Here is a 14,507-nt window from a genome sequence, read left to right as displayed (position 1 = left end):
AAGGAGGCCTTTGGTGTATGGGGGGAGGTGACAGCGAGGAGGAGCTTCTCGGGAGGACATTTTCCCGCCAATTGTAGCCCCCCCTGGAGGACAAGGCCACAGGAGTGACATGATTTGTGCGGATTCACCGTTTCCTGCACTCCGGACTCTGCCCAAGCTGCTGCAGCTCCTATGGCTGTCACCACCCAGAGGCCACCCCTCCCCAGCAGATGCGGGGGGGGGCGGGGCGGTGTAGGGGTGCGGGGACAGGGGTGAGACCAGGCCGGCGATGGAGGTGGGGGCACTGGGTGGGGGTGAGGGCTATGGGCTGAGGTAAGGACCATGGGCTGGCAGAAGGGGAGCAGTGATGGGGTGGGGACCCCGTGCGGGGGAGGGGACAGGGCGGTGACCAGCGGGGGAGGCAGCTGCGTGCACCTGGGCGCTGGTCTCCGGGCGACGAGGCGGTGGCGCCCCGCCTCCCACTCACTGCGCTTCGGGCACCGGGAGGACACCTGCTCCCGGGAGGACACCTGCTCCGGGCATGAGGCCCACGCTGCTGCCCGTGGCTCTGCTGGCGCTGCAGGCGTGGCTGGCGGCCGCGCGGGACCCCGCCGTGTTCTGTGGAGGTGAGTGAGTGCGGGGCGCGGGACCCCGCTGGGCAGGACCCTCCACCCGGGCACCCCTGGGGCGGCCCAGGCCCCGTGTTCAGAGGCTGCAGAACCGCCCCTCGCCACCCTGCCTGTGGGCTCCGGGGCTCACTTCACCTCTCCCAGCCTCGGTTTCCTGGCTGAGCTGTGGGGGTCAGGCTGGCATAGCGGCCCTTGGGCACTTTGGTGACATCTGTCATGGGGCAACTGGCTACTGGGGTATCAGCTACGATTGAACAAAGGCACTGCCAGGTTTTCTGGCTGAAAATCTGCCTTTTGGACCGTAGAACCCACAGGCGTCTCCAGGTCAGAGAACAAAAGGCAGAAGGGGTATTCCTTCAGTCTTACCCAGGTAATGGAGTGATTGGACGGAATAGAGATGGCCCGTTGTGGTACAGACGGGTACACGTCAGGAAGAGGCTCCAGTGCTGGGACAGAAGCGCCCAGAAGCTTCCGCTGGCTCTGCACTCACAGCCGAGGCCAGCTCTGTGGTTCGCTTCTGCACGGCTGTCCCCATCACGGGACCCTGGGGTCTCTGGGCTGGAGGCAGGACAGTTGTGCATGTCCACCTCACTACCGTGGCCTGTGTGGCTTCCCCGCCCGGCTCTGGGACAGTGGGGGCCAAGGGGGCTGAAGGGTGGTGTCCCGCAGGCACATTGTGTGGGTCCAAGGGGCTGGGACAGGGTGGGGGGAGCAAGGTGGGCTCGGGGGCTGTGTGAGCCAAGGTGCGGAGAGCACGTAGGGCTGGGAGCCCAGCGGTGAGAGCTGGAGGGGGTGGCATGGAGGACATGTTAAATAGATACAGATTACGGGCTCTCGATCTTGTTTTACATACTGATGAGTTTGAACAGCAGAGTTCAGGGCTTGGCACGCTGGGTGGGTGCAAATGCAGAAGCTCCCAGAAATGGGCTGGAGAGGAGAAAGGTGGCCTGCACTCCCTGCCCGTAGTTGTGGGAGCTGGAGAGGGGGGCTGAACAGGGAAACTGAGGCACCAAGGAGGGGTGACAGTGGCCCTCGCACAGCACTGTTTCACCAGTCCAGCTCCACCAGTGAAATCCTCTCTCACACACTTCGTCTCCATTTTCTCTCTCTCGTTCTGTATCACTCTGTTCAAATCTCTTTCCATGTTTCCTTCTACTTGAAGCAGACTCACTTGGGGACACCTGGGAGGGGATGTCCCCTTCTATTTGGTTAAACCCATGTGTGACTGGAGACAAACAGCCTTCACACTGCCGGCAGATGAGGCTGCTCTGGGTTCTGAATCTCCCTTTCGAAGAGCTAGAGCTCAGGCACGGTTACCCATGGGGTGGGCGGCTGCAATGGGGCAAGCCTGCCCGCCGTATCTTATGAGTAATATGAGCAATAAAATGCATGAAATCAACATCCTTTGCCACTTTACCACAAATCCTTGTCCTTTTCGCTGAGAGGCTGGGTGCAGAGCGGCCTGGGCTCGGTTCCTCTCCTGGATTTCTGGGATGGTGACGGTTCCTCTGACAGCCTTTGTGCAGTGTGGCTGCTCTTGGTGGCCTGTGGGAGAGGCTGAGGACTGTTACCTGGAATCATGCCTAACTTTGGATCCAGCGTTTAGATCGCACATGACACACATTTAATACTACAGCGTGAGTCGTGTGTGTGTCTTTAAATACTGGAAGCTTACTTTTTGGCTGTGGTGCCCACCCCTTGAATGTCCAGGCTGCTGTTGATGAGCTTGGATAGGCTGCCCCGAAACCTCTGGCCGCCCAGGTGACCGGGCTGCTAGTTACTGTTGTCCGGCCTCTCAGGAGAAAAAGCAGAGCACACCCAGCCGGTGCCATGAGGGTGAGGGCACAGTGGTGTCTCTCTGGGGTAGCCTGGGGCCGAGCTGACCCTGTGAGGACGGTGCTGTCACTCCTTACACAAGGGTCTGCCTTCCTGAGGCTCTTGGTACCACGCGCCCCATCCCTCCTCTGTCACCAGCAGGGCTCATCCCTGCTCAGAGTAGCAACACTGGAATCCTTCTTCCCTTCTTCCCCGTGAGGTGAGCCCCTTTCTTCCCTGCTAGACCCAGGGAGGGACGGAGGCAGCAGAAAGGCTGAAGATGGTTCACCTGTCTCCACCTGTGTCTGTGGATAAAGGTCCCTCACCCAGGTGAGGAAGAACCCGCTCAGCTCTTCCTGGAACCAGGAAATCTATTTTTCATTAGACGATTGCATCTACCTAGTTGGCCAATGCAATGGATCCCAGCCAGGAGGGTCCTCGGCCTTACTCATCACTTACACAACGGCAGCTCCAGCGTCCCTCTCCAACCCTGCCCTTTTCCTTGAGTTTGGGGTCCTGTGTACAAGTGCCCGTGTCCCTTTATGTGTCACCCCTGTACCGGGCATGCAGTTGGGGCTCCGAAGATGGCATGAGCCTTGTAACGCAGAGAAGAGAACGTGGACGGAGGTTCCCCTGGTCTGATAGGAAGTGGCCTCTGCGGGGAGGAAGCCACAGGCCACGGAGGAGCAGGTGTGCACGGGGGCCTTGCCCGAGTCCTGCCTACCGCGCTCCTGCCCCGGGGGACCAGCCTCTTACTTTCCTGGCCCCACTCTCCCGCCTCAGAACCCGAGCTGGCTGAGAGCCCTTTCTGGCCATCACTTTGTAACAGACCCCCTCTTAGAAAGCTGACAGATGTGTGGCTTCTGGACTCAGCCGGAGCGTTCCCGAAGCCCATCCATACTGGTGGGTGTTAGCTGCTATGGGGGGCCCTGCCCTCGGAAAGCACAGCCCCACACAGCCCCAGCTTTATGTCAGCGCGTGTTGCCAGGGCTCACCTCAGGCTCCTGTTGCAGCATTCCCTTCTGCCCTTACGCCCACCGTCCATTCTTTCAGACTGACTCATCTGGGGAAGAGATAAAGGTGGGCTAAGTGGCGAGAACCCTACTGGGTGCGCCCGCTGCAAACACAGGAAACACTGCATTTGTCCAGCTGTGTGAGCGGTGAGTGCAAACAGGTCTCCGAACCTGCCCCAGGAGGCCCTCAGAAGGTGGTCGCCTTCCCTCTTCTCCTGGCGGCAGATTTCTATCTTCCCTGTCACCCCCTCTCGACCCTCACCCCAGTCGCTTCATAGAGGGCACTCTGTGCATCTCCACAGCTGTTCGCAGACCTTCACGCGTGCGTGTCAGCCGTCAGCATGATGGCCTGCACACACTATTGATTTAATGACAACCGTCACTGCTAGGAATTGACCTAATGTTTTCATTACACTAAAAATGCTTTAACAAGTTCATTCAGAATTCGGCAACGGTAAGGATCTGCTCGGTTTTGATCACGTCCCCGGAAGGAAGGTGACTTGTAGGGACCTTCTGGGATAAGAGCTGCCCCATGACACAGACACACACAGCCTCTGGCTGCGTCGTCACCTTCCCTGCAGAAACCAGAGATGCCCCTTCTCTGTCAGGCCTTTCTGCTTAGAAACGCGCAGTCTAGCTGCTGTGACAGAGGCTCCCTCAGTGTCACAGTGTCCCCGTCCTCAGGGCCTGGTCTCTTTCGCTCCCTCCCCCAGCAAGGGGCCCTTGAAAGCCTCGCCTCCTCCTGCCCTGCCGCCCGTCTGCACGTGGCTCGTGGCTCGGTGTTTCTTACCTGGTCCCCCCACCTTCTTTCTGGGCTTTCCCTGCGCATTCAGAGTATCAGGGTGGTGATGGGAGCCTGGTCCCCCGAGCGCTCAGGGAGACAGTCTCCACCTCCGCCTGCCCTTCACGTGCTGGTAGCACCCTGGCCTGGGCCCCCTAGCTCCCAGAGGTGCTGGTCTGGCTGCCGCTGGGCCTCGCAGAGCCATGACGACTGCCTGTCCAGCCTCAGTGCCCTCCCTCTCCCAAGCTCAGGGCCCTGGCCCGGCCTGGTACACAGGGCCAGCCTTTGGCTCTGAGCCGTCCTGAGCTGGCAGTCAACTGGTCACCTAGCTCCCCACACTCTGAGACCGGCTGCGTCATATGCGAGGCCCAGTGCGAGATCCAAATGCAGGGTCCCTGGTCACAAATTGGTAGGAATCTCAAGACGGTGCCAGCAGGGCAGCAATGACCGGCACCACCCTGAGGCCCCCGCCAGCAGAGGCCAAAGAGCCTGGAGGGGCCTGGCCAGCACCCAGACGTGAGGACACACATGACAGCAGGACTTCCACCCACAGCTTACTGGTCAGGACGAGCCACGTGCCTGGGGAGTGATGAGCCGAACGATGAGCTGAACGGCACACGTGACCAACACGCCTGTAAAGATGGGCCAGATCCAAGCACCAGCCCAGATGCCCAGTGGTAGATGACACCATGTGCCATCAGCATACACCCTTCTCCACTTCTAGGGGATGAAATCATCCTGGGTCTTCCTGCATACCTCCTTCCCCATGTGGTCACAGAAGCTACTGGATCTGAAAACAAACAAAACAGGCAAACCCGCATCAACCATCCACCCCCAGCGTCTAAGTTCTAAACTCTTAGTTGATTTGAACATACATTGCAAAAGATGTGGCCAGTGAAACGTCTGTGAGACTTGGGGGCAGCGGTGAGATCATAGCCTCCCTTTCCCATCCCTCAGCCCCCACCACACGCCATGTCCCCGGGGAGACAATGACCTTGAATCACATCATGGTCATTTTAACCCACAGGGACCCACTGAAATAGCTCTGTCCTATGCCTTGTGAAAACCAGTAAGTGACAAATAGCCCGCTCGATGCTTCTTCTAGACTTTCCCTAACATTATCAAGTCTTACAGAAGAGAAATGTAATACTCAAAAAACAGACTAAAAACTTTCAGAATAATGGGATGAGAAGTACCTGAATAGAAGGGATCCTAAGTCAGGACTAACCAGCATGTTAGTTGGTTGGATTTTTGCGTACCTGAAGGCCGACCGAGACGCTTTTTTGGTTAGTACCAGACATCAGCAACTATGGATTTGTCCCCATTTCTCCTGGAGTGAACAGCACTTGCTGAGCAGAATTATCTCCGCCTTAGTGACTAAAGGCCATTGTTATCTTGAACACCAAAGATGACCGAGTGAGCCTGGAGATAAATAGGATTATAGTGAATCTAGAATGCTCCCTGGAAAACAAACGCTACCACCAAATCCTCATGTTGCCTCTTCTTCCCGAAAGGAAAATGCTCAGTAACTGGGATTTGTCTGTTCAACTTAAAAATACGACTTATACACATGTTCCTTTCCTCCATCCTTCTCGCATCCCTGCCTCCCCCACCCAGAGCACCTTCGAGTTGTTAAAATGAGTTCTTCTCACTGTGATTCTGATTTCAGACCTGGAAAATGTAATTTGGGTTAAAACTCAATGGGGAGTCGCTCAGGCGGTGGGTTGCCGTGGTGATGGCTTGAGGAGGGCCGTGTGGTCGAGGTATTTGGGTATTTGCAGAGCCTTGGGGCTGGGCTTTGTCTTAGCACCAGCTGCTGAGCCTCCTCCTTCCAGCACCCCCGGCCCCCCACCTGCTGCCTCCCTGACTCGCTGCCCAGGGCTGAGATTAGACTGAGGAAGGGCATTTCCTGGGGTGTCAGGGCTGGCACATCCTTGCTAACAGAACCCTCATCTTGTCAGCGGTACAGCGGCCACGTGCTTCTTAGCCCCAGAGAGTGCGTGTCAATTGGTCTAAGCTAAACTTAGTAATTTATTTCCCTGCCAGTGGGTGACCGGGTCAATCAGGCCCTGGGACAGTTCCGGCCCATGAGAGGAGGAGGAAGTCTGTCGGGGGCATTGGGACTGTGTTCCCTACAAATACAAGTGGACAGGGGAGGAAACCCTCGTCTAGGACTCTAGATGTAGGAGTCTGAGGACCTGAAGCTCAGAACCATGGACATACCGCAGCTCACAACTGTGCAGGAAAGCCCAGGGTGTTACAAAGACCAGAGCTAGGATGTCACGAGCTCCTGAGTTAACCACCGCTGGAGTCGCCAACCTGTGGAGTCTGATATGTGGAAAGGAACTTTTCCCCTTATTGCCGAAATGTGTTTCCCCAAAATTCATGTGTTGAGGTCCTGAGAATGTAATCGTATTTGGAGATAAGGTCTTTAAAGAGATATATAAATTAAAATGTGGTCTTTAAGGACACAAACCCTAATGAGGATTAGGGTTGTAATCAATAACCACTATAACCAATAACTCCCAGTTCAATATGACTGGTCTCCTTATGAGAGGAAGAGATTTAAACGCAGACATGTGCAGGCACAGAGGACGCAGGGAGAGGACAGACACACAAGCCAAGGACAAAGGCCTCAGAATGAAACCAGGCCTGCCACCACCGTGGTGATGGACTTCCCGCCTCGGACAATCAGCTCCGTCGTGTAAGCCGCACCATCTGCGCTACTCTGACAGCAGCCCTAGGAAACCCATGCCAACATCCCTGAAGCCAACACGGGCGTAGGAAGCAAGTGACATCGTGCCTAGCTCAAAATGGCTCCCACAGCGAGGAGAAAATGGGTGAAATCACCCAAGTCAGGAAGAGAGCCCCCTGTGGTGGTCTCGGCACTGTCAGCAGACACTCGGGCTCCTCCATCTTCCTGCCCGCTCAGCTTGCTGGCTCGAGCCTCAGGCTGCTTCCTCACTGCGCCAGGGTGGCTGCCACATTTCCAGCTCCCTCCTGCGGGCAGCACTGTGCGGAGGCAGCCAGGAGCCCTTGGAATGTCTCTGTTTTGTGAAAGGGAGGAAAACCCTCTCATCGTGTCTCAGTGGCCAGAACTACAATGCATGCTCATCCCAAAGTGACAATTGGCAACATGCATGGAATGGCTGCGGTCAGATTGACCTGGGGAGGAGCCAGTTTTCAGACACAAATGGCTGCCAATAACTGAAGATGAGGGGGCACTTTATTAATACAGAGGACAAACGTGGACCAGAAGTGGTGGCTGGGATGCAGGGTGTGCCCACTGGCATATCAGTCATCAGTCGTACTCATCAGCTCCCAACCAGCTCTTGAATTCACTGACTTCTCTGCACCTGCTCTTCCATTACTAGACTCCAAGCCACAGTCATGTCCTGCTGGGACTGGTGCAGTACCTATCAGCAGGCTCACCTGCATGCACCCTGGTCCCTTCTAGTCTCTTCTCTTAACCGTAGCCTGCATGATCTTTGAAAAACGCAAATTTCATCAACTCTCACCTTACTCAAAATACTGCAGTGGTTCCACATGGCTTACAATAATCACACACTTCCTTGGCTCTCCCCGCAAAGCTCTGCCTGCTCTGGCTCCGGCCACCCTCCGCAGCCTGACATGCCACGCCCCCTACGTGCTCCCTCAGGCACACGGGCTCTAGTGTTGATTGACCCTCCCGTGTTACACTTTCCCACACTGGTGTTTTCGCATATGCTGTTCCCTCTCCCGAGGACGCTGTTCCCTGTTCTTTACCAGGGAGATGCCTGCTTATCCTTCAGGTCTTACCATCCCTTTCTTAGGAATCCTCCCCACCCCTCTACCCCCCTATCCCCTGTCTTTCCTGACACGGTCCAGCCCACCTGTACAGCCACTTGTACCTGGCAACCCGCCCACACTTAGAGGTCTAAACACGCACTGATTAGGCCTCTCACGGGTCCACTCGTCTCACCTGCGCCTACTCCTGCGGCTGTCGTGCAGGGGTCCACCAGGGCTGGGTGATCTAAGATGACTTCCTCTCATGCCTGGGGCTTGGATGCTGGTTCTTGCTTTGTCCCCATTCCCATGTGACTGCTTGTCATTCAGCAGTCCCCTCTGGGCTCCTGACATGGTGGCCAGAGCATTGCAAGAGGGCGCAGGAGAAAGCTGCAAGACTCCTGAGGTTTGGCCCCTCGCATTTGCACAACGCTGCTCCCCCATCCCCACACTTTCCTGGTCACAGCGGCCGCGGGCCAGCCCAGCTCGGAGGAGATGGGAAATGATGAAACATTGTGGTCTCAGTTTCTAATCCCAGTTGTCACATGGGTTCTCCTGACGTCATGACGCTGATCTCCTTTGCGCCGATGGCCACCCCTCGGCCCGCACCGCCGTCAGTGTGGGGTAGGACGTGACTGCCTGCCCTCCATCACGTTCCCAGCACCGGGTACAGAGCACGGCATCAGGGCTGAAACAGTGGTTGAATGAGTGAACGAATAAAACACAATTATGAACCAGGGTAACTCAAAAAGGCAGCTATACCGCAAACGAGGATAACTTGGGAAGCTACATTAGACATCTTTTAAACATTTGAAACAACCTGACATGCTCAGACAGAAGAGGTGAAGAAATGATGGTGCCTCTACTTGATGGGATATTACGTGACAATTTTATAAGAGTCACCATTATGCAGCAAGTTGAGAATACACTTAGGATATAAAACGGAATAGGAAAATGAGAGAATACATGGTTTTATAATAATGCCTTTCCATCACTCCAATACATCTTTCTGCTCCCATTTCTGCCATCAGCCCGCCTCACCTGCTGGGGATGGTTGCCTGGGTCCCAACCGGCGGTGGTGGCCCGGTCCCCTTGTGTGAATACTTGTGCCGTGGTGGGTTCAGGCTCCCTGTGTGATGTCACTGACGGCAGCACTGGGAAGGGGCGCACACAACCTGCCCTGTCCGCTCCAGCATCTGAGCCCCCAGGGACCATGGCGGCCACTACCATCCCCCCATTTCCAAATCTCACCCCAAGAAAGAGAGAGAGAGAGAGGGAAGGAGGGAGGAGGCAGACAGACGGGAGAGGTTGGCGGGCCCAGCTGGGAGGAGGGCTCGCCCTCTGGCAGGCAACGTGACCTGCCAACCCCCCCCTGAGGCTCCACTCCTGCCGCCTGCTCTAATAAACTCGAAACTCCAGTGACTGAACTGAAGGTTTCAGATTAACATTTAAATTAATGCCGGACTAGAAATCTGGAGGCCCAGGTCGCTGATGTGAGCCTGTTAACTTGTTCTGTGACCTGGGGCAGAAATTTTAAATGATCTTTTCTGATCGAGCCACCGCCCTCCGTGGGGAGGTCAGGGCCGCAGACCTGGAGGACCTCACCCCCACCTCCTGTCCTAAAGCCGCCTTCCCTGTGGGTGGGGCCACCCGTGGACCAGTGAGTGTGGCCCCTCCCTGCCCCCGGGGGCTGAGACTCCAGGCAGCTGGAGCCGGAGGAGAGAAAAGCAAGCCCCCACCACCTCCACCCTGACCACCGAGGGCGCTTGGTGACATTGATGTCACCGCTATCCACTGAGCCATTCTAGGGGGACCCTCTTCAAGGAGTGGGGTGTCAACACGTAACCCAAGAGCCTGGGGGCTGGGCATCCCAGAGCCTGCCCGGCAGCCCTGCGGGTCCCAGAGAGCTGAGAGCACCCCAGACTCACCGGGGTCGAAACACGGGGCTGCAGACACAGAGAAGCTCAGGACCCCGGTTCCCAGGTGGGTCACCAGGTCAAGCTGGGGATCCCAGGAACCTGGGCTCTTCCAGCAGAGGTGGAGAAGGGACCGCCTGATGGACGCGTGGCTGCGTGTACGTGCTAGGTACCATCTAGACTTGGTCCTCACCCTGCAATGAGGATAGACGTACAGCAGCCGGGACGAAGCCCAGTCGGCCAGGATCTGCAGCCAGGGACAGTGAACACAGGGCCACATGCTGTCCCCTGGCCCCATGTCCTCCGAGAGCCGGCATGCCCAGCCAGAGCACAGAGCCACCTGGACCCCTGGTGGTGGCCCTGGCGTCCTGTCCCTGCTCTGTGGGACCCTTTAACTGGCCTGCCCTTCCCTCTCAGGCCGGGACAGCCCTGGGGCCAGAGCAGCCACCGCTCCTCACACTGACCGTGTCCTGCTCTGTGTCCAAAAGACCGGTTCCCACCGTCTTCCCTCTCGCGGGAGCAAGGATGTCGGGAACCTCTAGAAAAATCACGTCTCCTCCTCCCCTGCTCCTGTCCAGCCCTCAGCAAGCAGTGGTCACCTCACTTTCCTCCCGAGGCTGTCTGCCACCTGTGAGGTCTGGCAGGTGTGCCCCTGGTGAAAGCCCTCCCTACCGAGAGCAGACATGTTTCCTGCCTCCGCCTGGGTCAGACGGCTCCATCATCTGGGAGCCTAGTGAACAGGAGAGGAGAGCTGAGCAGTCACGCGGAGGGTGGGAAATCGCTGCCCAGGTGTCAGGAGGTCGGCTCTCCTCCTGACGGGGTCCACCGTCCCCAGGGCCCCAGGCCCCACATCCTTCCCCATCTCACCGTGCCCTGGTCCTGATGGCCAGAGCTGAAGCCAAGGAAGTGTGTTCTCCAAGTGTGTGGGTGCAAGTTCCTTTCCTGGGGGTGAAGGGGCCCCAGCAGGAGGCAGCGTGCGGCCCTGCACAAGACAGACAGCGCCACATGGGGGCTCTGGGGGGCTTGGACTCCTCCAGCAGTGGGGCCTCAACCCTTTCTGCTGGCGGTGGCCTTGGGGGGCCAGGCTGCTCTTCTGGGAGGTCCAGGGACCCGGAAGCACTGGGTGCCACTTGTTGGACTTACAGGTAATCGCGGTGACCGACTACAGCTCACACAAATGGAGGGTCACCTGGCCAGTGAGGGACACAGTCAGGGTGGCGCCAGCGCTTGTGTGGCCCCAGGCCTGAGCCCTCAGTCTCTGCACTGACATGTGACTTGGGTCGCGGGCCTCTGTGGACTGTGGACACACTCATGGGCCTGCACTGAGTACCCTCGGGAGTGGCCCCTGCTGAAAGCTGTATCTGGAGCGTAGTGCGTGGTCTGCAGCGCTGCTGTGCCCGTGGTTTTGGTGGCCTGTGTTGTCATCAACGCAGCCTGAGCCAGCAGCCACCACGTTCTGAAGTATAATCAGGAAATGCACGAACGTCAGGGTCAGCGGAGCCAGAATCCGAATTCTGGGCCTCTAAACGCTGTGCCGTTTGACCAAAGGCCCCTGAAATACCGTGCTTGAGCAAGACGACCACGTCCAGGCCTCGTGCCGCAGGCGAGGGGGCTGACTCGGGGACGCCTCACCTTATGGGGCTGGTCCCCACTGTCCAGCATCCAGTCAGAGCAAAGGCGGCGAGTCCCAAGTCAGTGCCCTGTGAGGCACACGCGACGTCATCCCACTCATGTCTCTGAGAATTAGCTGGGCAGCCTGCCTGGGAGGAAGGGGTGAAATCGGCCATAGAGCCCACAAAGGTGGGTTTTTAAATCCTTGAGATTTTAACTCCAGCCCAAGTGTGTCTCTGGGAGCAGGGCCCGGTTTTAAACAAACCTTTTCCATAGTGTGCGGGCTCCTCGGGTGTCATTAATGCGACCCGGTGGGTGTCAGGATCGGTGAGAGACACACGGCACAGGTGTCTTTATTCTTTAAAAAAGCAGATTTTAAGGGAAAAACTAAAACGCATGTGGTTTAAAAAACACAAAGAGTGCAAAAGGGTTCACAAAGAAGGCTAGTCCCAGGTGGGCTGTTGGAAACCCGCGCTGGTGCAGAAGCAGTGGGAGGGCAGACACTGCAGCTAAGGAGGCTCAGAGGGGCCTTGCTCTGCCTTCTGGACGTAACAGATGCTCTGTGCCTTGTTTAGCATGCAGGGCCCTGATGGATGAGGTGGAGTACGACGTCACCAAGGCTCGGCAGAAGAAGATCAAGGTGGGCTCCTTCCGAATAAATCCTGATGGGACGCAGGAGAGGAAAAAGGTAGCGGAAAAGAAATTATGTGCAGTGTATAATTGCGGATGTGGGCAATTACCAACCATTTATCCAAACAGCAGTTGGTCTTAATCTTCTAACCTTTCTCTTGTTCAGGGTATCAGCTCTAAATTGCTTCTGAGTCCTAAGGGACCCAAAGTAATCTTTAGGCTTGAAATTGAAGTATCTCTCCCAGCACCTAAATTTTGTGTCTTGTCATGTCGGAAGACGGCTCGGCCCTATTGTTCATCAGGATAAAAATAGCGCTTCCATGGTTTTTGGGCAAGACCAGCAGGGTGCCCAAAGTGGCTGCAGGGGCTGCCCAGGGTCACTCAAAGGCTGGGCACCCACCCAAGGCTGCCTCCCAAGACCCACAGAGATTTCTAGTGGGGCCAGGACCCATGTGCAGGACAGACTCAGGCACTTGCGTGAGAGGCAGGAGAACGTTCTCCCTCGTGGAGACAACTTAGAGAAGGGGCTGCCCCTGACCTTATGATGGTGGGGCGGGAAATGGGGGTCTGAGGAGCTAGGAGGGAGGACGGGAGGGGACCACTGTGAATTCGGGCTCCCCTCTCCTGCCCCACCTGGTACTCAGGTGGGAAGTACTCAGAATAGGTAAGCAAATGTCGATGTCATCCTAAGCGCAATATAATTGGAAAGGTTGTCCCTGATACGTCTGCCTCGCTCAGAGCCACACGGAATTGGTTGTGGATTTCTTGCTGTTGGTCCCAGCGCAGTGCACCCTGTTTTAGAGCAAATGATTGAGGTGGGCTCTCTCCTTCTCCACCTCTTTCTGGAATCATATGTCCCTTCAGGATGATGGTGGGAGGGTCGGACGCTCCTTCCGGAAGGCCCAGCGTGATGCTCTGATTTGCCTTAGTTAGGAGGACCCCGTTAAGGACCTCAGGACGTTTTCCCCCAAGTCTGAAGAGGGTGGCGGCCCAGGGGTCTTTCTTGGGCTCATTGCCTCCCGAAGTTACACACAGGACAGACCGTTACAGTCGGTTCGTTGGGAAACTTTTGCAGGGAGCGTGGTGACAGCTCTGCCAGCTGTGCACATACACGGCTGCTCCGTTACAGACTCGTCCCCTGTGCCCAGGTGTCCCCAGGTCCGCATGGTCACAGGCCCCACAGGGAAGAGGCAGCCCCAGGGTCAGGGGGGGCCTGGCAGGAAGTGTATGCAGGCCAACGCAGCTTCGGAAGTAAATAGAGTGCTGATACCATAAGGAGTTAAAAGGTGGGTTTTTCTGACCCACTCGTAGTACACCTGACCAGGAGGAAGGAAGAGTCTTTCTCTAGAGGGTAAAAGGGCAAAAGAGAGGAGCTGCAGGGTCATGGCCGAGGGACGTGGCAGGGACGAGACGCAATCCCTGAGGAAGGGCCAGAAGGAAGCTGGTGGTTCTTTATTGAGAACCTGATTTATGACAGGGGGCTTTTCAATGACTTCCAGTCCTGACAGCGACCTGCAAAGTACATTCAATCCCTATTTTCTGATGAGAACACGCAGAGCTGGTTAAGTGGCATCTGGTAAATGGAGGGCTTCAGGGGCTGGGACGGTGCTCGGCTGGGCCCTCTGTCCTTCATGTGGCTTTGCGGTCTGGCTGGAGGTCAGTTCTTCTGCCTCTGGCCAACTCACAGCACAGTGACCCCAACGGCTCTGTGCTTTAAAGAATCCGCGATCCTCCCCAGGAGACTGCTGGAAAGTCTGGCTTCCACCCACTCAGAAAACTCTCCCCTGCCGTGATTCAAACCCTGTGGCATTGTTTTCTTGGGCCAGCAGGCTGCTCGGCCAAACTGGAAATGCAGGGGGGCTGACAGCATGAAGGCAGAGCCTTCAACGGCCCGTCTTGGATGGGGGCCAGGCTGTTGTGCCCGTGGTGTTGGTCTAGAGGCATTTCTGTCCTTCTGCTGTGAGTGCCGGGATGCGTGTGCTCGGCATGACTTGGGAGACAAAAGAAGCAAGAAGCACGTGGTTTGGGCCGGCTGCCCTGATCCGCAAAGGCCTCAGATGCCAGGGGTGTTTCCTGGGTCCCAGGGACATGGCTGCCCCGAGCGGTGACGTGACACATCTTCCTGCCCTTTTTTGCTTTTTCTTCTCCTTGTTTGTTCTCTGTTTCCCAAAGGATGGCAGGAAGCACTGAGCTGACGGAGGTGCCGTCCTCTGCCCGGGCAGGGCCATTCCTTCTGCGTCAGCATGGCACCGGGGCCAGGCCAGGGGGCCGCAGTGCACACAGGGGACGTGTGACCAGCTGCTCTAGGCCAGGCCTTGCTTGGCGAGAAGATTTAAGGGGGCTTCAGTCACGTGACATGGCACACCGC

The 14,507-nt window shown here is 56.9% G+C and overlaps 1 protein-coding gene across 1 annotated transcript in view; it reads left to right on the top strand.

Moving 5' to 3' along the window:
• Window positions 1-520: 520 nt before the first annotated feature.
• Window positions 521-14,507, top strand: part of CNPY1 (canopy FGF signaling regulator 1) — a gene marked incomplete at its 5' end in the record, with an annotated part of 38,146 nt that continues 24,159 nt past the window's right edge. Inside the window, 2 exons of the mRNA XM_081038335.1 lie at window positions 521-605; window positions 12,085-12,197. Coding sequence (XP_080894461.1) covers window positions 521-605; window positions 12,085-12,197 — 198 coding nt within the window. The remainder of the gene's footprint in view (window positions 606-12,084; window positions 12,198-14,507) is intronic.

Source organism: Rhinolophus hipposideros (genome assembly GCF_964194185.1).
Source record: "Rhinolophus hipposideros genome assembly, chromosome: 25".
NCBI lineage: Eukaryota > Metazoa > Chordata > Mammalia > Chiroptera > Rhinolophidae > Rhinolophus > Rhinolophus hipposideros.
This window is presented reverse-complemented; position numbering and strand designations above follow the sequence as displayed.